General features: G+C 42.1%; 1 protein-coding gene across 1 annotated transcript in view; it reads left to right on the forward strand.

Annotated features, from left to right (window-relative positions):
- The window catches only part of EPHX1 (epoxide hydrolase 1), a 44441-nt gene extending 22465 nt beyond the window's left edge, over positions 1-21976 (forward strand). Inside the window, exons 3-10 of the mRNA XM_065400480.1 lie at positions 3520-3713; positions 5646-5826; positions 9605-9832; positions 11383-11512; positions 12354-12568; positions 15514-15622; positions 16931-17056; positions 21227-21976. Coding sequence (XP_065256552.1) covers positions 3531-3713; positions 5646-5826; positions 9605-9832; positions 11383-11512; positions 12354-12568; positions 15514-15622; positions 16931-17056; positions 21227-21452 — 1398 coding nt within the window. The 5' untranslated portion in view covers positions 3520-3530 and the 3' untranslated portion in view covers positions 21453-21976. The remainder of the gene's footprint in view (positions 1-3519; positions 3714-5645; positions 5827-9604; positions 9833-11382; positions 11513-12353; positions 12569-15513; positions 15623-16930; positions 17057-21226) is intronic.
- Positions 21977-25078: the final 3102 nt, after the last annotated feature.

Raw genomic sequence — 25078 nt, forward strand, 5'->3', positions numbered from 1 at the left:
GAATAGTTAATTTCCAGACTGTAAATAAGTTACTGGAGGAGGAATGGAAAGATCTCTTTCTAAGATCTGGCATTGAGCCACTACAAAAAATAAATAATGTTAGCTTGCTTTGAAGTTGTAATCTCAAAGGCAACATGCCAACAATGCCACATCAAGAGACCTTAGAGAGTAAAAACACTAACAGTTTATTGTTTACATCTCTGAAAAATGCAAGAACATTAATATAGCATCAGAAAAGTTAAAGAAGAAATAGGTGGAATGAATCCTTCCCTTACCAAGAGAGAGCTAGAACAAGTGTAAAGGGGTTTTAACTTTCATCTCTGGGGACAGCACTGTCCAGTTGTTAGAGGAAAAGATTCTGCGCCAGATTCTCAGCCTTGCCGAAGATGCTTTGCATTGCTCCAGTAGCACAAAGCAGCTTTAAAGAACTGGCTTGAGTAGCAAACTGGGGAATCTGCAAGTGGTGTAAAGCTGGTTTAGTTGGCTCAATACCATCTCCTTCTGGCTCCCACGACCCAGCACAGGAGCATGAGGTAGCAGGGGGCATATGCTGTGCTCTAGCAATCTGTCACTAACATAATGGTTTTTTGGAGGCCATTACAAGCCAGTGCAGGTTAGAACAGCTCTGTGTCACTTTGCCCTGTCTCCCTGTCCTCAGGTGCAATGGTCAAGCAAAGTGCAGTATCGGGGCCTCTGTGTTTTTATATACCACAGTGATTGGGAGTTTTATATGTACTTCCAAGAGGACTGAGAGGTGTACACTGAATACAGAAAGCAACTCAGAGTCTGTGTCTTGATATGCAAACCCCTCCATTGGGTTGGCCTTCGCTACCGGAGAGATTACCTGTCCCTTTATAGCCAGTACCTCCCATGACAGCTACATTTAACTGACACCATGACCCTTTTGACCAATAGGGGAAGACCTGTGCAGTGAACAGAACTTTCACAGGTGCTGAATGTGCTTTATGGAACTCACTACCAGATAAGATCAGAATAATCACTTACCTCAGTGCGTTTGGAATGAATTGCAAAACAAATGTCTTTGAATTGGCTTTTCCATAGCAAGTTCTTCATGTGCTCTTGCACAGACACAGAATACACCCACACAATTAAAAAAAGTCTAACTACACCTCTACCCCAATATAACGCTGTCCTCGGGAGCCAAAAAATCTTACCGCGTTATATCGAACTTGCTTTGATCCGCTGGAGTGTGCAGGCCCGCCCCCCCGGAGCGCTGCTTTACTGCGTTATATCCGAATTTGTGTTATATCGGGTCGTGTTATATCGGGGTAGAGGTGTATTTAAGGTTTTTAGCCCCACAGGTGGAGATGGAAGAGGAGGAGAGAGATATTTTGTTTTAAACATTTGTGAGGCATTTGGTTACTATTGTGATGTGGCCATACAGATTCCTAGACAGTCCAGAATAGAACCCATATCTGAGTTGTGGTGTGACCTGGGGTAAGTCACTTCATTTCTCTGTGCCTCAGTTTCACCATCTATTAAATAGTGATGATATTTACAAGCCTCTGCCAAGTGCTTTGCAATTTTTAAATGGCCCTTCAGTTCTGACATGTAGCACCACTGCTATGTTATTCCTAAACTGATTGCTCTTGAAGAAAGGCTACTAAAATGTTTTGTATTGGATGATTTTTATGGGGACTAACTTCCAGTCTGAAACGCTGAAACTGGCATGTCATCCAGGGTTTTGTGCAAACCTGGGGAGAATCTGGATTAGGACTCTGAAGAGTGTGGCTAAGAGAAATTAGCACTTTCTCAGAGGATACAGAGGTATTTATGGAATTTTGACTGAAACTGGTCAGCTGATTCAGTCCTTAACTTGCCTTTAATTTCCATTTTCTAGGCTGAGAGGGTTTTCAGAGGAATTTGAGGTCAATTTGAAAAATTGCAACATTTCCATGTGCACCCCGTGCATCCTTAAAACTTCTGAATGTATGCACACAAGTATCTGATTTTTCTCCAAATGCTGTTTTTATGGGTGCTAATTGTGCTAGAACAATTTATATGCCAGTCTTTGCAAAACTGACCCCAGAAGCTTAACAACATCTCCTGCCTTACAATAATTTTAAAAGGACATTGGTCAATTTTAGCCCTTAGGTAACTGGGTGAACTCCCTTAACTTAGATGCTACAGTTCTTGTTTAGCTTCATGGATGAATTTGGCCCAGCATTTTCAGTGAATATTTTATTTATCCCCTAGAGCAATTTCAAAGCATCATATTACTCTGTGCAACACCAGCAACAACTACAACAAAAACCCTTCCGCGCTGGAGAGAGTATGGAATAGTATGTGTCATAAATAATGTCTGCCATACAGAACAGTTTTGAAATAATTAATATTTTAACAATAATTCCTCAAGCATGATGGGTCTTTCAAATGTGACATACTTTAAAAACAACAACAACAAAACCCAAACCGCCGCACACACATTTCTTGTATTTAAAAGGCTACTCAGAAACATTAATATTAAAGAGAAACTGGTTTCGGGGTTTTTTGTTGTTTTTTTTTTTCTTGAGGCACAAAACAGTTTAAAGATGTTCCAAATGGAATTGTTTAATATTTTAAGTATTCTATATCTAGTGCTCTTAAAAAAGTACAACCAGCCTGAAGCAATGATTATGGGATTAAGAAAAGGTGAAACCAGGGTGGCTTTGGTTTGGCAAAATTTCATCACTTGGGGAGGTGTTTTGGATCCTGGAGTCTATGTACTTTTTTTCTTTTGGAGGGTCCACAAGAAAGCAAAGGGGAGGCCTTCTGAACACTTCAACCTCAGTCTACCTTTTACACTGATGAAGTCTGGGAGGGAGTATAGTAAATGTAGAATATCTTTTCTCCCAGCAGCATTCAAGTATGCAAAATTGTCTGCTTCAGTGTTCTTCACTAGTTTAGTAGTATGGGTCTGTGCAAGAATCTGAAGCCTTGATATATGTATTCTATGAATTTTCAGGGATAGGCTGGGAGGTTCAAGTGACTAATAATATTTTTGTACAAGGCAATAGTGACCAAAAGTTACAGCAATCTGATAATATAGCCAGGGTATCTACCATGTTATAATATGGTTGGGCCACAGCATAGATAGGCTTCTAGCCGCTTACATTAATTTTGAAAGTGGGACTTAGGGCTTATCTACACTACCGCGTGGGGTCGATCTAAGATACGCAACTTCAGCTACGTGAATAGCGTAGCTGAAGTCGACATACTTAGATCTACTTACCACGGTGTCTTCATTGCAGTAAGTCAACAGCTGATGCTCTCCCGTCGACTCCGCTTGTGCTCCTCATTCTGGTGGAGTACCAGAGTCAACAGGAGAGCGTTCAGTGGTTGATTTATCGCATCTATACTAGACGCGATAAATCGACCCCCGCTGGATCGATCTCTGCCCGCCGATCCGGTGGGTAGTGTAGACAAGCCCTTAGGCTCCTAAATTACTTAAGCTCTTTTGAAAATTGTATGTGACATGCCTCAATCCGTTAACAACAGGGTTGTGCTTTTCTCTTGCAGTTGCAGTCATTATGTTGCTTGAAATATTCCTGACACTGGCCTTGGGGATCATCGTCTATCTGTTCCTTACCAGAAAGAAGGAGGAGACGCTACCCATTGAAGAGGGATGGTGGGGCAAAGGGCAGAAACCTGACTCTGAAGAAGATACAACTGTTCATCCATTTAAGGTGGAAACCACAGAAGCAGAGCTGAATGTAAGGAAACATCTCTCCTGGGGAGAGGAGAGTATGAAATGGCAGAATAAATGCGTGATTTGTTTTGGACCGATTTTAAATTAAACCAGTAACTAAATTTATAGAAGTGAAATAGAACTATTGAAATTGAGGTGTGATGCACAAATCTTAATAACAAGGGACTTTCCCTTGCTCTCAAAAAGTAGTAGTGATAAATAGACTTCTGTATCCCAATGTTTTGTTTTGTTCCCAGCTGACTGCTATCATGTTAGCGTATGAGCCTGCTTTGTGGGGTCTGATAATTCCAGAAAATATAGCACATAAAAGTGGAATTTGGTTTTAGTGATCATTCAACTTTGTGCTGCTGTACTTGCCCCTCCCTCTGACTGATTATTGAGGCTCTAGATTATAAAAAACAGATTGGGGAAATGTCTTTAATTTACTCATTTCAGAAGCAGATAAGAATTTCTCACCTTCTTGAGTGCCACTTGGCTGCAAGTAAAGAACAGCACAGCTCTTGAAAATGTTAGTTAAAGCCTTTTATAGGATGACTGACCTGCCTTGGCATTAAAACACTGATACCATGGTAATGAATACAGTGAAAATATGTAGGTGGTGGAATCTTGCAAGTGATAGAGATTTTGCTTTTACATGTACATGTTTGTACATATTTGGGAAAGTTGCAGCTTTATAGAGCTGCTTGGAGTGATTATTCAAATATTATGCACAAAATGGGGTTGTCCCTATAGTTCCTTATAACAGGTTTCCATTTCTTTTATTGGTCATGGCTTCTGTAACTCTTACCTTCTTCCACTTTTGGGTTTAAATAGAAGGTGGCCTCTTAAATGTTCTCTTCCATTGCATGATAAAATTGTGGGTAGCTGCTTACTTGAGGGTTGTCTCTAAATTAAATACAGTTTTGTTTTGTATAAAAGCTATTGTAATATAACAACCCAGCAGCAATAAATGATATTGGTTGGGCATAAATAAGACCTTGTCTAGACTAGGATTTAAAGTAGTCATGTTAGCACGTTAGCTAACACATTTTATATAAATGTAGGCTATACAAGTCACTTTACCTTCAACACCTGTTAGCTGCAATAGGAGTTATCCATGTACATTGACATCAGAAAATACCTCCCAGGTCAAAACCCCCATCATTGCAAGTATGAGAAGTCTCTTGCTTCATACAGGCCGCTTGTCTCTGCTGAGTGATTATTAGCTGACTGTACCATATCTGCAGCATTCCACATGAGCCCTGAATCCACATTAGGAGTGTCACTTTTGTAGACTCGACAAATCCACCAAAATAAATTTGCAGGGAAAATATCCAGCTCACTGACTGAGGGGAGCAAGAGAAAGGGATTTGTTGGAGTTCCATGTGTGGAGGGATTGCTGGACTGGGCTCCAACAGTAGGATTTTCCAAAGTACCTAAATAACATGGAGCACAAGTACCATTGGAAGGAAATGGGACTTGTATTCCTAAGTCACTTAAGGTGGTTTTGAAAATCCCACCCTAAAGCACCTTATTCAGTACCCAAATAAATGGAAAAGGGAAGGTATCCTCGTGACACAGAATGGGAGCGAGCACTGTAAAGAAGACGCTTTGATCTCCTGCCCATCGGATGCTAGAAAAAGACTTCTCTCCCCCTGTGGTCTGACTGAACAAGGACAGCCAAGACAGTGTGACAGGTATGCTACAGTCAGGAGAGAAAGGGCAGAGGCTTTAACAAGGGGAGAGGGCATTGACGCGGGCTCTATAAGTATCAGCAAAGCAGTAAATTACACAAGTAACACTGGAGGTTTTATTTTCACCTCGGTTACTATTTTGTTTGGCAATAAACTAGGAAATGTGCCAAGTAAAACACGTAAGAGAATCTATAGTATCTTTATCTTATCATCCTTCCTCTTTTCTTTTCCCTTCAACCTCTTTCTCTTCTTGTTTACTCTAGGATTTATTTAGAAGACTGGATCAGGCTCGATTCACTGAGCCCCTGGAGAACAGTTGCTTCCAATATGGATTTAACTCCGTTTATCTCCGGAAGGTCATCTCCTACTGGAGAAATCAATTCAACTGGAAGAAGCAAGTGGAAGTTCTCAACAAATTCCCACAATTCAAAACTAAGATTGAGGGTGCGTGGCTTTGCCCTAAAAAGAGCACGTGATAAAATTTAAAGATCACATCTAGCCTGTTGGAATCATTCCAGTGCCATTTAAAACTGGCCAGTTATAAAGCCTGTTTCTAAGAGGTTTTTAAAATGAAAATTCTAGCAGATACTGATGCATAGTGGTGCTGTTGTTAACAAATCTTTGCCGAGGGGCGGTTCTGATGCCATGAAATAAAAATACTTTACCCTCATGAGCAATCTCGCTAAGATCGGAGTGCTGCATATGAGTAAGGTTTGCAGGATCAGGCTTTGCACTTCAATACAGGACTGCTATAAACTACTTAGTACCAGTAGTTTGGTGCATCCATTACCATTAGAAGGAGTGACACCAAGAAATCCAAATCTTGGTGCTAAGGTTAAACCCCAAGACTGGCTGCATCTGCAGTGAGAAATATAGGGGATGTCTCCCACCATGGTTGTAGCATTGGTACTAGCTGTGGTGGGAGCAATAGTGTTGACTGACTGCTCAGATTTACCACTGTGTAATCTAAGCTTATCTCTGAGTAGGTCTGGGTGTCACAGAGGTAAAAATGCTTGTCGCCAGGCTATACAAGCTAGTATCAGTGAAACTGCACCACTGCTACAGCAATGGTGAGAAATTTCCCTAAATGTTTCAGTTTAAACAAGGCCAAAGAATGCCAGATGGAGTCCTCTGATGCCTGCACAGATTTTCTGTTGAGGTCACTGGGAGCCAAGTACAAGTATCTTAAGGCAGAATTTGACCTTAAGACTTTAAAATACTGATTTGTTCTCAAGCCTGCAAAATATCAAAATCATCCGTTGTATCATCCACAGATTCCTTACCTTCTTTCCCTGTCCTATTTTATCCTATGTACTTGCCCAGCCACCATCAGTACCCATAGGTTCTATATCTCGGTAACCCTCTCTAGGACTAAGGCCTAGATGTGGCTCCCTATGATGGATCCCATCAGATTTTCTGCAGTGCAAATTCAGGTGATCCCTTCCCCATAACAACTGCTTGGTCTGCCTCCACTGCACTCTCTGTCAGCCTAGGAACATGTTTCCCTTTGTATCAATTTAATGTGCTTCTGGCACTTGATGACCAGGCTAGCTTATTCTGTTTATTTATTTATTTGTTTATTTATTTATTTAAAATACTGTACTTCAAAGGGACCTCTTGAAAGTGACTGGGGAGATTTTGAGATTTACCAGTCATTGCCTAATGGAAGCTTTGAAATGCTTGGAGCAGAGTAATGCTTTATATGTTTGTGTGCTTTTTGGGTACAAGGTGTAGATTCAGGGCAAAGCAGCCAATTGTCCCATATTAAGAAATCTATGAAAGCAAAATTCAAGCTTAAGATGATGCCTTTTTTTATTTGAACCCATAAATGAATATTGTTAGAAAAGGAGTAATTGACCCTAAGAGGCATTCTGGGTTTGTCACACTGAGACAGTGCCGTTTAGTGGTTAGAACTTGGTGCCTTTATTTAAGCACTGACAGTGTACTTTTATCTTGTGTAGCATCCAGCAAAGAGACGCTGCCTTAAAAAGGACTTGCAGTTTGCCCTGGTCTACACTACGAGTTTAGGTCGAATTTAGCAGCGTTACATCGATTTAACCCTGCACCCGTCCACACTCCGAAGCCGTTTTTTTTCGACTTAAAGGGCTCTTAAAATCGATTTCTGTACTCCTCCCCTGACGAAGGGATTAGCGCTGAAATCGACATTGCTGGGTCAAATTTGGGGTAGTGTGGACGCAATTCGACGGTATTGGCCTCCAGGAGCTATCCCAGAGTGCTCCATTGTGACCGCTCTGGACAGCACTTTGAACTCAGATGCACTAGCCAGGTACACAGGAAAAGCCCCGGGAACTTTTGAATTTAATTTCCTGTTTGGCCAGCGTGGCAAACTCAGCAGCACAGGTGACCATGCAGTCCCCCCAGAATGTGTCTACATTCCCCCTATCATCTCTGTCCCTGAGGTTATCACAGATTAGAAGGCGAAAAAAACGCACTCGCGATGACATGTTTTCCGAGCTCATGCAGTCCTCCCGCACTGATAGGGCACAGCGTAATGCATGGAGGCATTCAGTGGCAGAGGCCAGGAAAGAATTGCTGTGTTTGCTTAATGGCAAAAGTATCATGCCTCACTAGCAATCCTGCCCGAGCCAGGTCGCTGTGTCAGCCTTGGGCGGGGGCGTGACCACTTTGTGAGCAGGAAGGCCATAGATATAGACATTGCATTAGGTAGCTTCTGTAGCTAGAGAAAACATTCCTGTGCATTCGGCAAAGTCTGTGGCAAAAAAAGAGAAGCCCCATAGTGTAGTGGTTATCACGTTCACCCAACACCCGAAAGCCCTGTAGTGTAGTGGTGATCACGTTCACCTAACACATGAAACGTCACCGGTTAGAAACAGGTCACTGTTCCTTTTTCTGACTCCCCTCCTGCATTTTTAGTCTTAGAACAGACCGCGCTGTGAAATTTTACTTTGAATTATATCAATTATGAGTTAAATAATATGGAAGCGCTCGCTCAGTTATAGTCCTGGGTTCCTTACCCTTTCAGCTGCTCTGATAAATTAACATTTTTGTTAGGGGCGGGGGGAAATTTTCATGAAGCCTTTTATAGGGACTAATGCTATCTAGGACTCTGAAATAATCTTAACGTGGCCCATAGAGTGCAATCCTTCGTTCTGGATTTGTCATTCCACAAGTTGAACTGCTCCTTACTACTGTCCAGGCTTCATGAGCCATGGGAGCAAGGGGCAGGCTGGGGTAGGTGCAACCGCACAGTAATGCCTGCTGGGAGAGCAGCCTGAGGCAGAAGCCTCCAGCTCGTATGATATTCCAAGCAGGACTGAATCTTCATGAGACAAAACTTAAAGAAGAGAATGACCTGGAGTCACTCCCATTCGGTGCTCTAAGAGGAGGATAGCCATGTCTGTCCAGGCAGCCCTGATCGACCTCACCGAGGTCTGCCGGCTGAGCGGGACCCTGGCTGGCAGGAGCCGGTGGACGGAGCCCCAGACCGGCAGCGGGCCGACCTGCTCAGCCCACTGCCTGCCGGGGGTTCCGATCATCCAGGCAGGCAGCAGGCTGAGCGGGTCCAGTGGACGGGACCCCGGAAAAAAGGCGCAAAAAGATTATCTGCCGTTGCTTTCACCCGGGGGGGGGGGACGGGGACGGGACGCTAACGACATGTACCCAGAACCACCCGCGACAAAGTTTTTGCCCCATCAGACATTGGGAGCTCAACCCAGAATTCCAATGGGCAGTAGAGACTGCGGGAACTGTGGGATAGCTACCCACAGTGCCACGCTCTGAAAGTCGACGCTAGCCTCGATACTGTGGATGCACTCCGCCGAGTTAATGGTCTTAAGTGGGGACACACACAATCGACTGTATAAAATCGATTTCTAAAAAATCAACTTCTATAAATTTGGACCTAATTTCGTAGTGTAGAAAGGTAGACTTGAAGAAGACCAGGAGAGGATATCCTGGGCAATGCACTGGAAGGAATAATTTTCATATTAATAATGGTTATTAAGATGGGCAGGAGACCAGTTGGCTGTTGTGGGACTTAATTGGCATTTATAAAGCACTTTGAGATCCTTAGATAAAAGGATCCATAGCTGTGCAGAGTGTTGTTTATAATAATTATAAGAAATACTTTATGAACAGATTTATTCATAACCCTCAGTTCTGTATGATCGGTCTCAGAAGCCTTTTTGTGTGTGTGTGTGTTTGATATTTTATTTATTTATTCATTCATTTATTTTTACAGGCCTTGATGTCCATTTTGTTCATGTAAAGCCTCCCAGCTTGCCTGAGGGCCGCTCTGCAAAGCCATTATTAATGGTTCATGGTTGGCCTGGCTCAGTCTATGAGTTTTACAAAATTATCCCTCTCTTGACGGACCCTGCTAGCCATGGCCTGAGTGATGACCATATTTTTGAGATCATTTGCCCATCAATCCCTGGCTATGGCTTCTCGGAAGCATCACACAAAAAAGGTATATTGTGAGTGGAGTAGAAACTATCAATACAGCAGATAGCCTCCTTGTGGTAAAGTAATCCTTAGTGGCTGATGCATCTTCTGTAGTAATTTGATGCTTTATGCAGAGTAGGAGATAATACACCTCTATCTCAATATAACGCTGTCCTCGGGAGCCAAAAAATCTCACCGCGTTATAGGTGAAACCGCGTTATATCGAACTTGCTTTGATCCGCTGAAGTGCACAGCCCGCCCCTACGGAGCACTGCTTTACCTCGTTATATCCAAATTCGTATTATATCGGGTCGCATTATATCGGGATAGAGGTGTATGTTAATAATGAAGTTAAATAATTTATTGTACAGATATAAGGCACTTTTATGTGATGTGGAGAAATCGGTGTGATTTTAAAATGACTTAGTTTTAGGGCCAATGTATCGATATTTATTTAAAACAGAACAGGGTTTAGAAAAGTTAATATGAAGAGAAACCTCATGAAGTAAATGAAAAACACAAACAATACCTCTCCCCACAAATGGTGGGTTTTTTTAGTTGTAACTGTTCCATCTAGTATCTTTAGTCAAGCTGAGTTCAGAACAAAAAGTAAGAAAACAGTATAAATGGTGAAACATAAATCTAAGGCAGTTAAAGAATAATGCAACTGAGAAATTATTTTTAAATATGATATTTTGTTAACATCACTTCAAACAAATGTGGAAAAAAGATACTATTTTTAATGAATTAACACTGTTAACTGTCATATCCTAAAGATCAGAATAACACTTGGATGGGGAAAGCAGAGTTAAATGACTGCATAGGTCCGGGCCATGAAGCCTCTGAGGAGGGGGGAATAAGGGCAGAAAGGCCAGTCTTATCTGTTGAAGCAGCTTGTCTGCTGTGCTCTGTAACAGGGTGTGCTGTCATTTATCAAATAGAGTGCACAGTGTTAATTCATCCAGTGGTCTTGGGGAGGAGGCAGGAGGAAAGGGAAGTTTGTTTGGTCTTCGAAAGCTGGGCAGCTTCTCCGATAATGTATGTGTGGTTTATGTTAGCACCAAGTTTATGGACTGACACACTGTGTGTGTATTCTGGAAATGACCCAAGGCATGGCAGTGGAGCATAGTATCACTATTGAGGCTTGAAATTTCCAGCTCTGGCTAACCTGAAGTTTTCTCCTCCTTGTGGGAATACATTGCAGTGGCAGTGCTCAGGAATACCCACTAGGGGCTAGTTTAGAGCAGTGTTATAGTCTCCAGGGAGACCACCAACCCTGTGGTACAGCATGTGCATGAGGAAGGGTGACAATTAGGAAATGGGTTGGGTTCTCTTCCCCTCCCCTCCCCCCCCCGGCTTCTGCTCAGTGGCCAAGAGCCTCTCTAGTCCTTGCCTTAATGAAGTGAAGGGAGCTCCAGTGGAGAACTCTGTGGGGTGGGGGGAGAAAGCTAGGCAAGGGAAAGCTGCTGTTCATTTTGTAGGGCTTTGACAGCACCACTAAAATAATACTGTCTATACAGTGTGGTAATTGGTAACTGTTAGTCAATAACACTTGGTGCCTTTTTCTTTTCACAGGCTTTAATTCTGTGAGTGCCGCCTGCATATTTTATAAATTGATGCTCAGACTGGGATTCCATGAATTCTATGCTCAGGGTGGTGACTGGGGCTGGCTGATCTGTACCAACCTGGCCCAGATAGCTCCCAAGTGAGTATCCTTTAAATAGTACATTTAATGCTCATGCATGTGAGGGTCTCCTGATTTGCCTTTACCTGGGCAGTGTGTAATTTTCCCCTCTGGATTGCTCTGCACATAGTCCTGACCTGGATCACCCTTTCTGCTCAGGTCCTGGGCTTCTCTCAAATAGAGATGGCCAGTTGTGTGGTGCTTTTGGCATGGCCACAAATCAGGTCTAGCAAGGGACCCAGCGTGTGCATTTGAACCCTTCTCTCTGCAATTGAGTCTAGTGGACTGTGCAATAAACATTGTCCCACTGAACTCTGAAACTCATAGACTCATAGACTCATAGACTTTAAGGTCAGAAGGGACCAATATGGTCATCTAGTCTGACCTCCCGCATGATGCAGGCCACAAAAGCTGACCCACCCACAACAGAATCTTCCAGCCTGCGACCCCTGCCCTATGCTGCGGAGGAAGGCAAAAAACCTCCAGGGCCTCTGCCAATCTACCCTGGAGGAAAATTCCTTCCCGACCCCCAAATATGGCTATCAGCAGAACCCCGAGCATACAGGCAAGATTCTACAGCCGGACCCTCATTTTACCTGCGATGGCACGTTAATGCCTAATTTACTAAAATCACGTTATCCCATCAAACCATTCCCTCCATAAACTGATCAAGCTGTGTACTCATCTTGCAGCTTGAACCCGGAAGGCTGGGATGGGGGTGCCAGTGCCTTGAGCTACAACAGAACCCTATGATTGGAACTAGATAAAATGCATCTAATGCATTACATTTATAGATTAAAAATACTTGTAATTTAGTTTCCAAATACTATTTTTGTTAATTTGTATTTTTTATTGTGTTTAGCCACGTGAAAGGCCTTCACTTAAATATGGTTTCAGTTACGAGCATGAGATTTACCCAGCTGCTGTCCATTCTGTTGGGACGTTATTTCCCAGGACTCTTTGGTTTCCAGGATGAAGATGTCAGGCGGATGTTTCCTTTCTTGAAAAAGGGACTCTATAGGATCTTGATGGAGGCTGGCTACGCTCACATACAGGCTACAAAGCCTGACACTGTTGGTAAAAAGACTTATTACTGTAAAACTCCACAGCAGAGCCCTGCAGCAGGACTGGGAACCCACCAGTTCTGCAGGACCCGCTTCCATAATAGTGGGAGTGGGTAAAATATACTTTATTGCAGGTGGGATTGGGTGGACAAAAAAAACAGATTGCAGTAATTTGCAGGAAAACACTTAACTTTTAATACTTAAATTTAAGCGAGGGGCAGAAAGAGATTTGATGTCTATTATAACAGGAGTTAAAGTATTTTTTTACATGGTTTAAGCAAGGTTTGTTTTATTCTTTTAGTGGTAAAAATTGTGTCTGAATTCCATTTATATATATAATATCTTAACCAACCGTGTTTTGTTTTGTTTTTTAAGTAGCATGGGGGAATCTGTCTCACGGGATTTGTGGGATCTAAGGTTTTTGCGGGTGGGAGCAGGATAAAAATATAAGAAACAATACGGGAACAGGTGGGAGTGGGTAGTGCGGGGCGGGACAGGACTGGGATTAAAAGGATAGTCCCGCGCAGGGCTCTGCTCCACAGCACTGTGCACTCATCCTGTGATCACAGGGAAAACTACACTTGGAGCTATTCCGCTTTTGTTTTCTTAAATACAGAGTACATTTCAGAAAATGTGCAGAAAATCAGTGTTTGTGGGGGGGGGGAATACTGGAGGTTTGTGTTTTCAAAAGGTATGCACCTATTCTGTGCATGCAGATAGCAGGGTTGTGCATGCATATCAAGTATTTAGGTGCACATGTGGCCAGCTGTTCAGCTAACTGGCCCTTTGAATGCACAAATAAGCAACTTGCGAGTAAAAGTTGGGCATGCAGTTGTGTGCCTGACCCTCTGTAAATGCTGTTGGCATGTTTTTCAGTTTATATAACTAATGTATTTATACATATCCATTAAGACTTAACCACTTCTATTATGATGTTATGGGGTTCCAAAGTCCATTCCTACTACCACATTCCTGATGAGTGTAGTCGCTCAATAGAGAATGCATCAGATATTAAACTGATACTACACTTGATGCTGAAAACAGCCACATTTATTATTACACCAATGTGTTATTCCTCATAGACTATCTAATTCATTCAGATCGCTAGGCCACTTTGGTAACTGTCCAGGATTAAAAGTGGTAGACAAGAGCTGCAGTGCTCACCCACAGTGGTACAGCGCTCAACAGGAGAGATTGAGAGACCTGCTCAGAATACCTCCTCCCCCGCCAGCCCAGTAGTTAGGGCATTCTCTTTGGAGATGAGGAACCCAAGTCCTTATTCCACATCCGGCAGATGAATCCAGGTCTCCCACAGCCTGACTGAGTGCTCTAACCACTGGGCTAAATGTTATATGGGGGTGGGGGACAGCGTCTCCTCCTCCTCTTGTAGCTTTTGTGTGGATTAAAAATGTGCTCAAATCACATCTACAAGATCAGGCCCCAAAGACAAGGTAAGTGGGGAATGCTTAGTTTGTGAATCCTGCTTGGGTTTAGGCATGAGGTAGGTGCTGAGTTGCTGTGCACTTTCAGGACTTAGGCAGCTGAGCACATGCTGAAATTTAGGCTCTTTGGTGACCTTAGTGGTGGAAAATTGGTAGCCTACAGGGTTGGGCAGGAGCAGAACAGAGGTTTGGTGGATGCCAGTGGACTAAATGTTGGACTTAGGTGCCTGAAGTGGCAGTTAGATGCTTAAGTCTCCCTTGTGAATCCCACTCTAAGTGCTTCCATTTAAAAGCACCTTTTGTAACTGAAGGGGACAACTGACTCTAGAAGGTGGAATGAGACATTTAGTTTCCTTAGCTGTATTCAGTTAAATTACATGAGATTGAGTGAAATATCGCTGTGCTAAAAAAATTGTGCTGTAATGCTTTTTTTTAAAATGTAGCCACAGAAATTATAGTGAATAATAATAGCTGCTTTTTAAGAATGCTGCAGTATACAATCAAAATGGTTACCTCAGACTAAAAGTCCATGGTGCCTGGAAAAAGTTCTGGCTGACTTTCAGAGATTTTTTTTTTTTAGAAAGTTACTAGTCACTAATTAAATTATTTTGTCCAATTAACTTTTTAATTTAAATTTAATTATTTTTTTAAAATATATTTACAGAAAAAACAAACAATGATCTATGCATAAATTTCTCATAATACAACAATCATTTGCAACTATACCTTAGCTATACTTAAGTCACTAATTAAATTATGGTTAAGGATAGCTGATGGACTGACAGGTGACTGCAGTTGGCAACTCTGCTCCTCCTGCTGTGTATCATCCTTTGGAAGCCAGAATTGGGCATGTGTGAAGCTGTGAAATGTCAGGATCCCTATATCACAGAAAACTAAGAGAAACCCTTATGGCACCCAGTGTTAACATATTCTGACTTGGGAGAAAAACCTAGAAGCAGGTGTAAGTTCACTGTCCAAGCTATGTGCAAAAAATAAAGAGCAGAAATGGCGAAAAGCAAACTCTAAAGCAATGGGTATTTGTAATATAGGACACGACAGTATTCCCTAAAAAGAGTTTCTTCTCTTTGATACAATGTGCTAAATCCTGCTTGTCTTCTCTTCATACAAGTAGCCCTTAAGGCAAGCAGAATTTATCCCAGTAATACTCTTAGTATTTGACAGTAGCTTCCACTTAATAACGGAGGCAAATCTTACTTGGCACATAAAGCTTAATCTTATTAGCTTGCAGAAAAAGCCATTAGAAATACGACTCTTACATTTAATTTTAAATACATACGGTATCCGAGTAATGCTGAGTCTATTACCATATTTAATGATTAGACAATAATAGGTTCTGACTTGTTCTCTTTATGATAGCTTAAAAAAAACCCCACACCCTCACAAAGCTGTTCCAACAGCTGTAATTGTTCTGTACTATAATGGGGAGCTTCTATGTAGTTTGAGATTAATAGCAGGGTACGCCAGACTTATTTTTAATTTTTCTCCTCCTTTTCAGGCTGTGGCCTGAATGACTCTCCAGTAGGGCTGGCTGCATACATCTTGGAGAAGTTTTCTACATGGACTGATCCTGAATTCCAGAAACTAGAGGATGGAGGTCTAGAAAGGTGGGAACAACCTCTTCTGTGACTCACCATTGGCCTTTTTCCCTATTCTAGAGGAGGTCACTCAGCCCAGACTTATGCTTAGATCACATTAGTCTCTCAAATAAAGCTCTGTTTGGGGTAATTTGGTTTACCTGCCATCCTGCAAGGAAACTGTATGGCCACAATAGCACAAAATTACACTTGTGTTGGCAATCATAGAAAAGAGGCCTTGAAGACTGAACTACACCCTCACACCTATCTGATCCCTCCAGGCCATGGTAGAGGTACACTGGTAGTGTATGGAAGAAACTTGCCCTGCCACTGCCTATGCGGTGTCTGTTTTATGGATAAGCAGAGGACTTTCATTTCTAGGGTTGTCATTCTGGCACCTCTCACTAGTACTAATATTACATTTAAAAAACAGCAGAGAAAATGTCAGGGAAGGTGGAGGGAGGAGAAATCTGTTTTATACCAAAGATTTTTTGCTCACAAAATATCATTTCTGATTCAATCTAATGCAAATCTTTGTCTCTTCTCAGATTTATTTACTTTAAGTTAACCATTGTCATAAAAATGTATACTTACAGTTTGCTACTAATGGGTCAGTCTTGGCTTGGGGTGAGATTCTAAAGAAGCCCTAAAATTTGCTGAACTACCTGGCTGAAGCTGAGCCAGAGTGCACATTAGAAAAAGACCAATGAAAATGATTTGAATATAATGTCTCCCCTGTGACGGGTTTACTGTGGGGTATGAAACCTATATTCATAGCAAAGATTGGCCAAGTTTCTGTACTTTTTTTAACTTAGTCTTCTATTGAAAACATATGTTAGTGTTTAGTGTTTATGAAAATAAATGGCACAAGCTGCCCAACATGCTCTTCTGGTCTCCCTGTTCACTGAAGGGACGATATAGGTGGTGCTAGTTCATGGCCTCTTTTGACAGCGTTATTGGAGCTGGGATATTTTTTGGAGTCTGTCTCCCTTGTAAGGATGTTAAAGTGTTACGCTTTACATGTCTATATGAGCACTAAATACTCAGGCTAGCAGGAAGGGGGAGTGCTAAAATGTTTGGGCTAGCAGGAATGGGAAATGCTAAAATAGTTGGGGTAGCTCTGAAATACTTGGCTAGTAGGAATGGAGGGTTGGGGTGAGGAAGTGTGTCAAGTCCCTTCTGAATTAGGGGGCTAGTACTATTTTTCGTTAGCCATTTTTGCTTTAATTTTTATAATTTAACCAAAGTACATAGCCGAAAAGATTTGAAATGATTCTTCTACCATAAACTAAACTACATTCAACTCTCATGAGGCCATTTCTATGCTGACCTTTTCAGGAAGTACTCTCTGGATGACCTTCTCACTAACGTCATGCTCTATTGGGTACCAGGCTGCATGGTTTCTGCAATGCGTTTCTACAAGGAGAATATCGGGAAGGGGATCGGTACGCAGAAACATGAGAAGTAAGAGGCTTGCACTCACATGCGTGTTAGTGGCACAGTGTGCGTTAGTGAGTATTGTGGGGGAGAAGCTGCATCACAATATGTATTTTGTTCATTGATTGGACAAGTCTACTTATTTACTTCTGCTGTATTTTCCAAACGTGCTGCAGTATATCGCTCAGAAATAAGAAACTTCACTACAGCAACTCTACTGTTAAACTGCTGGTGAGAATTATCATGTTTGCACCTTAGTCAAGCGAGAGAGAGTGTGTGTGCAAACAATTTGAGACCCTACTTCAGCTAATGAATTAAACTGTATTTGCCATCTTGACTGAATCTTGTAGTCAGCGTTCACTTACATAGCTTAAACCCTTGGTCATCTGGTTTTGTTATCCTGCTTATCTTGATTTGGGGTGAAGTTTTCAAAAGGGCTTAAGTCCCACTTTCAAAAGTGACTTAAGCTTGTAGAAGCCTTTGTCTCATTGAAAGTCAGTGGTACTTAGGCTCTTAAGTGCTAAAGGGGAAGAGTTTCAAAGACCCCAGTGGGAGTTAGGGATCTGATTCCCATTGATTTTCAATGGGGGTTAGGTGCCTAACTGACTTTTGTACCTTTGGCTACATCTTCAGTAGAAATGCTGCACCTGTGCCATGGTAGCGCTTCAGTGTAGATGCTCACTCCAGCGATAGGAGGAGGATTCCCATTGCTGAAGTTAATCCACTTCACCGACAGGCAGTAGCTAGGTCAAGGAGAGAATTATTCTGTTGGCCTAGCGCTGTCAACACCAGGTGTTAGGTTGGCTTAACTATATTGCTCAGGGATGTGGAGTTTTCACACCCCTGAGCAACATTGCTGGGTTGACCTAACTTTTTAGTGTAGACCTGGCCTTAGAAAAAAAGCCTCTTTAAGTTATTGTTGAAAATGGGACTTAGGCTCCTAAGTCACTTAGGGCCAAGTTTGCAAAGATATTTGGGCACCTAAAGATGCAAATAGGTTAATAGTGGGATTTACAAAAATGCCTGAGCCTGATCAAAATCAGTGGGAATTAGATGCCTGTTGGGCTTAGGAACGTCTGAAAATCCCAGTAGGCGCCGTTTGCATCTTTAGCACCTTAAATACTTTGAAAATCTGGCCCTTACACCCTTGTGAGAATTTTACCCTTGGTTTACAACAAATGCAATAAGATCCTAGAAACTGGACCCTTGAGGTCATAACTGTTTGCTTCCATTCTGCCTGCCACTGCAGAATTGTTCCCCACAGTATATTCTTGTGTATTTTGTGCAGTCCAGTTTTAAATGGCCATAGATGGGAGAGTTTCACCCACGGGAGACTATTCCACAGGCTGAGCAACCTCAGTGCTATGAAATATTTCCTGATATCCAGCCTAAATTTACCTTTGTTCAACTTCATCCCATCATCCCTACCGAAAGCCCCTTGGAGTGTTCTAAATGATTCCTTTCCATCACTGCTGTTTACACCCTTCAAATACATAGACTCTTAATACATTTCCCACCCTTCAGTTGTCTTGGCAAGTTCCCCATATTTAGTTCTAATCTTCCTTCCTGCATAAATAACCCGTCCAGTTCCCTCAACATTTTTGTTGCAGTCCTTTGAATTCCTGTCAAACACATGATCCTTGGTATAGTTTGATCAGACTTCCATTCAGTGGTTACTTTGCCCCCACCCCCCTCCTCTGGAAGGAAGCTCAGAGGAACCTCATCTAATCATATAATCCAATCTCCTGTGCTGAGGTAGGGCCAAGTAAACCTAGACCATCCCTGACAGGTATTTGTCCAACCTGTTCTTAAAAACCTCTGATGATGGGGATTCCACAACCTCCCTTAGAAGCCCATTCTGGAGCTTAGCTAACCTTATAGTTAGAAAGTATTTCCTAATATTTAACCTAAATTGCCCATTACTTCTTGTCCTACCTTCAAATGGAAATGGAGAACAATTGATTAATAACAGCCCTTAACATATTTGAAGACTTATTTGGTCCTCCCTCAGTCTTCTCTTCTCAAGACTAAACATGCCCAGTTGGTTCAAACAACTTTCCTTATAGGCCAGGTTTTTCTAAACCTTTTATTTGCTCTCCTCAGGACTCTCTCCCATTTATCCACATCTGTCCTAAAGTGTGGTGCGCAGAATAGGGGACAGTACAGTTACCTTCCGCATCTTATATACGACACTCCTGTTAATACACCCCAGAACATTAGCCCTTTTTGCCCCTGCATCATGTTGATTCTTATTCAATATGTGATCCACTATAATCCCAGATCCTCTCCAGTAGTACTACCACTTAGCCAGTTATTCCCCATTTTGTAGTTGTGCATTTGATTTTTCCTTCCTAAGTGTAATACTTTACTGTTATTCCAGCTTGGTGTCAGCCACAGATTTTATAAGCATACTCTACACTCTATTATCCAAGTTATTAATGAAAACATTGCATAGTACCAGACCCAGGACAAACCCCTGCAGTACCCCACTAGATATGCTCTCCCCAGTTTGACAGTAAACCATTGATAACTACTCTTTGAGTATGGTCTTTCACCCAGTTATGCACCCATCTTATAGTAATATCAGCTAGACTATGTTTCCCTAGTTTGCTTATGAGAATGTCTCATAGGACTGTGTTGAAAGCCTTACTAAAATAAGATACATCACAGGTCGATTGCTCCTCCTCTTCCACTTGGCCAGTAACACTGTCAAAGCAGGAAGTTAGGTTGGTTTGGCATGATTTGTTCTTGACAAATCCATGCTGGCTATTCCTTATAACACTATTATCCTCTGATGCTAACCAGTTGATTGTTTAATAATTGTACCAGTATCTTTCCAGTTATTGAAGTAGGGCTGGCTGGTCTGTAATTCCTTGGGTGCTCTTTGTTCCCCTTTTTAAAGACAGGTTCTATGTTTGCCCTTCTCCAGTCCTCTGGGACCTCCCTTGTCGTCCAGGAGTTCTTGTAGATAATTGCTAACAGTTCAGCGATTGCTTTAGCTAGTTTCTGAAGTATCTTGCCAGCTATTTCATCAGGTCCTGCTGACTTGAATACATCTTTCTTCTCTAAATATTCTTTAACCTCTTCTTTCCCTATTTTGGCTTGCATTCCTTCCCCCTTGTTCTTAACGTTAATTGCGTTGAGTATCTGTGCCCCTTCTGAGGGTACTTCACAAACAGTACGAAGTCCTATATTTACATAAAATTTGTAGCTATGTCCTTTTGAAGTCTTTTCAGGAATTGGAGGTGATGGTGTCTAGTGGTTAGAGCCAGGGCCTGGGAGTCAGTTGGATTATATTCTTAGCTCTATCACAACCCTGTCATCACTTAACTTCTGTCTTAGTTTCTCCATCTGTAGAAGGGGAATATAATTCCTATTTCAGCAGGGTTCTGAGTCTTGCTAACCTCATAGACTCATAGACTTTAAGGTCAGAAGGGACCATTATGATCATCTAGTCTGACCTCCCGCATGCTGCAGGCCACAAAAGCTGACCCACCCACTCCTGGAATAATTCTCTCCCTTGACTCAGCTGTTGAAGTCCCCAAATCATGATTTAAAGACTTCAAGTCGCAGAGAATCCTCCAGCAAGCGACCCCTGCCCCATGCTGCGGAGGAAGGCGAAAAACCTCCAGGGCCTCTGCCAATCTACCCTGAAGGAAAATTCCTTCCCGACCCCAAATATGGCGATCAGCTGAACCCCGAGCATGCGGGCAAGATTCTCCAGCCAGACCCTCCGGAAAATGTTCTCTGTAGTAACTTTTAATATCCCATCATTGACCATTGTTACTAATTACCAGCGATGGCACGTTATTGACCTATTGACTAAAATCACGTTATCCCATCAAACCATCCCCTCCATAAACTTATCAAGCTTAATCTTAAAGCCAGAGAGGGCTTTCGCCCCCACCGTTTCCCTCGGAAGGCTGTTCCAGAACTTCACCCCTCTGATGGTTAGAAACCTTCGTCTAATTTCAAGCCTAAACTTCCCGACGGCCAGTTTATATCCATTTGTTCTCGTGTCCACATTAGTACTGAGCTGAAATAATTCCTCTCCCTCCCTGGTATTTATCCCTCGGATATATTTAAAGAGAGCAATCATATCCCCCCTCAGCCTTCTTTTGTAAAGCCCTTTGATTCGCTAGTGAAAGGCGTTCTAGAAGGACAACGTTATTTCCTCTTCTCTCTATCCCCTGGCAGGCTCCCTGTGCGAGTGCCTACAGGTGTGGCTTCCTTCCCCAATGAAGTCCTGCACACGCCTCGGTCCTGGGCGCAGCAGAAGTACCTCAATATCATCTCCTTCAGTTTCATGCCGCGAGGTGGCCACTTCGCAGCCTTTGAAGAACCGGAACTTCTTGCCGCAGATATTCAGCAATTTGTGGGGAGAGTGGAAAAGGAGGAACCCTGGAGCGAGAAGAGAAAATAACTCCCCCCTGTAAGGTGCCTTTAACTTCAGGCACTTGTAAAGTCAGTATGGCCTGTGCTAGGATATGCAAGCTTACCTTGAACCAGATATAATAGAAAATAAAATAGAGCAACAGTATATTCAGATGTAGTATTCTTAGGGTGTAATAGTTACTCTTCACCAGCAGGCTGAACTGAAACAGTATAAGAATGTAAGATGAAAATGTATCTTTTCACATGCTGAACTCTGAATGTCAGCATTGACACATGTTAATTCTCTTTGCTTTGGAGATGCAGTGGGAAGTAGATCTTATTTGATTTAGATGTGTCTTTGGAAGAGTAAATTTCCTTAGTTACTACAACCATGTGGCAGCTTGAGATTTTCAGCTGATGATAATCTATAGTCAGGGGTTATGGCTTCACTTCTCTGCTAATAGGATGCATTAGATTTCTGTACTGAAAGGTGGGAAATGTAGCATTTTAATGCATAACTAACTGAACTACTGCAGCAGTTAATCGTTCAATAAAGAAAAGCCTATTGAACGTCTCTGGTGAATTTTTAAGCTCTATTCTGAGCAAAAGGAAAAACCTGACCTGGAAGGTTTTTGCTTACTTCCTCCCTTGCTAATATCCCAGTATGTTTCATGCTGTGGCATCAGATTGTAATGAGATTTCTGCTAGGCATGATGGGATGACTTAACCAGTAACAGGAGAATTTGGGAGTCTGGGATGGAAGGGAAATTTTAAAAAGTTCAGCTCAAACTTCTCCAAGTATTGACTGTCCCCCAGCTCAGCAGGGACATGAGCAACAAAATCTGCACTTGCTTTACCTCGGTTTTCATTAGTAAAATATTCTGTTGTGTTCTCACTCTAGTCTCTGTTGCTTGCAGGCACAGGATATAAGTGAAGAATCGTCCTCTTGTTCCTAGAAAGAATTTGCTGCAGGGAGGGGCCTTTCTTGAGTTATTCCAGGTATACTGTGAGGAAAGTGCTTTTCCATGGGGGTGGGGGATGTCAGTTCTTTTGCTCATGATACTACCAGCTGTTTGCAGGCCCTGATATCTTCCTTTTTTGGTTAAGTCCTTGGCTTCTGGACACTCATATTTGTCTTCCTTCCCTCCTATCCCCACGTGTGGTCTTACATTTCAGGGCAATAGGTCACCCTGTCACATCTTTATTGCATATGCAGACATCTGCTACAGCATCAGGAAACATTGCTGTATACTAATATAAATGAATATTTCCCCAGGGACTGATCAGTCACAGCAAAGACAAAATAAGTGGAAGTGAAGTTTGCTATATGATTCCTGCCAGATCGGTTTTCTAATGCGAGTAAGTGGAAAGCTCAGAAGCAGTTTCATCTCCTTTCTGGTGTAGTTCTACTTTTAGGGGCCAGGTCTGAACAAAAGGAGGTAGAGGAAAGTAAATGAGTCTGTTCCAAGTTCTTATGTTACAGCAGCCCTCCTAGACCCAGTCTTTAACAAGAGAGGTTTTTTTTTCCTTTTAAATGTTCCTGATGATGATTCAGCATTTGTTGCACTGAGTAATTTGAGACACCGCTGATAAAGCCCGCCAGCCACTGAGAGAAAATGAGTGGGCACCACAATGCCACATTCTGTACAACAAAGGAAACAATTTTATATTAAATTTGTCAATTTTCCATGTTAAAATTTTTTCTTTTATCAAGAGACACTGTAAAGGCTACAAGAATATGGAATTGACTGACCAGATCTGGACATTACATTTAGGTTTTTCAAAGCTCAGTAGAAATATCTGTCATTAATTTTTTAATTAATGATGACTTTGACTCAAATGTTCCCCTGTTGTCTCTTCTTCAAGTTTCTAAAATACAGAAATCCAATTGCAGCAGGGGCTACTACTCTCTTTCCATCATCTCGGAAGAATGAAATGCAAACCTTACCAACCTATATGGGGAAAACTACATTTTTAATCAATCACATCTGCTAATAACACATTTAAAGTACTATGTCTAAAACTTTAACCTGTGTCCCGTCACTATCCTTATCACTTGCGTACCCAGTTTATTTAAAAAAAAACAAAACAAAGCACCCTGCTGTCCACTTCTTGCTTTATTTATTACAAAACCTACTTTAGCAAACTTGAAGCAACTCCAGTGTCTAAACTGCAGGTTTTGACATTATCCAAATGTGGTGATGGAGGAGATCTGTTTGCATCGCCGCTTTTATGGGCAAAACTCTGGTGTGACCCTAACAGCTGGATTTGATATCTGGCTATCACAGCTTTGAGCGAAGCTGTGATACCTTGCCTCTCTTATATCATACCTTGCCTCTCTTATACTCTAGCGTGGGATGGAGGGCTCTTTATTGGGAGCATATGGTAATTGGTCATATTCTAAAGGCTTCAAAAGAAGAGCCAGTCAACATTTTTTTTGAATTTTCATGTTCTCCATTAGCTAATGATTGTGATGCAGTGATGATGAATAATGCTGATAAGAATGACGAATAGCTCCTTTCACAAAGAATGGGATTTGTTCCTAAGCCAGCTGCGCATCTTGGCATTCATCAAAGTAGCAGCTGATTTGTTGGAGATTCTGTTCTTTGTGAAACTTTTCAACCAGCAAAAGAGCTCCACTCAGCACCTGGTTGAATAATTTCTATCCTAAGCTGTTCCAAAAAGGATCCTCAAAGCAGTAGCCGTGGCTTTCACAAACACAAACTGCTTCTCTGACTGAGGAGCAGAGCTCTTTCGCTGCTGACCGGTTTCATTAACATGGTTCCTTTCCTCCACGTCATTTTCTGTAAAACAAAGTCTTACAAGGCTGTTTGGGGAAGCTACGGTTCTGGTCAGCCAGTTCTGAAGTAAAGACAGTCAAGTAGTTGTTACTTTCAGCAGGTACAATATACAAAATGCATTAAATGAAGATAAATCTTTGCTTGGAAGAGTTTGGACAGGAAAGGCTCTGGTGGGTACAGTCAAAGGAGACCAGGCATAAATCCATATTGATTTCAGGCCAGTTGCTTTAAACACTGAAAATGATGCCCTTCATTTCACTTGCTATGACATGATTCTTATGACTGAAGTCTACAACCCCTCCCCTTAGGGCAAATTTTCCACTCTCAGCGAATATATAATACCAGTAGCATTGATGGGGTTTATGCTGATGCTTATAGGAGAATTAGGCCCATTTAGGCTTTGTCAGTTGTTTTCCAGCTTTGCAATTACTCCTCTTTCTTAAATTGCAATCAGGAAGGGGACACCAGTTACAGCAGCAAAGTGCACTGTAGAGCTTGCCAGGCTCCAACTGGGCCTTGGCTCTTCCATGAACAGGGACTATATTCATGCAAACCACCCCATCTTAAGGGAGCAAATGAAAACTACGCCATTTCAGGTAACCCTGCCTTTCTTCTCAAAGCTGACTGCATGAAGCATAGTCCCATAAAGGAAAAGGTTCTCTCTCTCTCTCTGTCCTGAGTTTTAATTAGAGCTTTGAAGACAGCAAATCAGGATGTATTATTCCTGGCTAGTTCAATATGTCAACAGGTCCACCTCAAAATAAAAGAATCCACTTCCACAGCCGCTGTTTCAAACTGCCATAGGTGATGGTCTCAGAAGGGCCTCATTTCCATTTTACAGAGTGGCAAACTGAGGTGTAAGTGGAGGCAGTGA

Source organism: Emys orbicularis, chromosome 3 (genome assembly GCF_028017835.1).
Source record: "Emys orbicularis isolate rEmyOrb1 chromosome 3, rEmyOrb1.hap1, whole genome shotgun sequence".
Classification (NCBI taxonomy): domain Eukaryota; kingdom Metazoa; phylum Chordata; order Testudines; family Emydidae; genus Emys; species Emys orbicularis.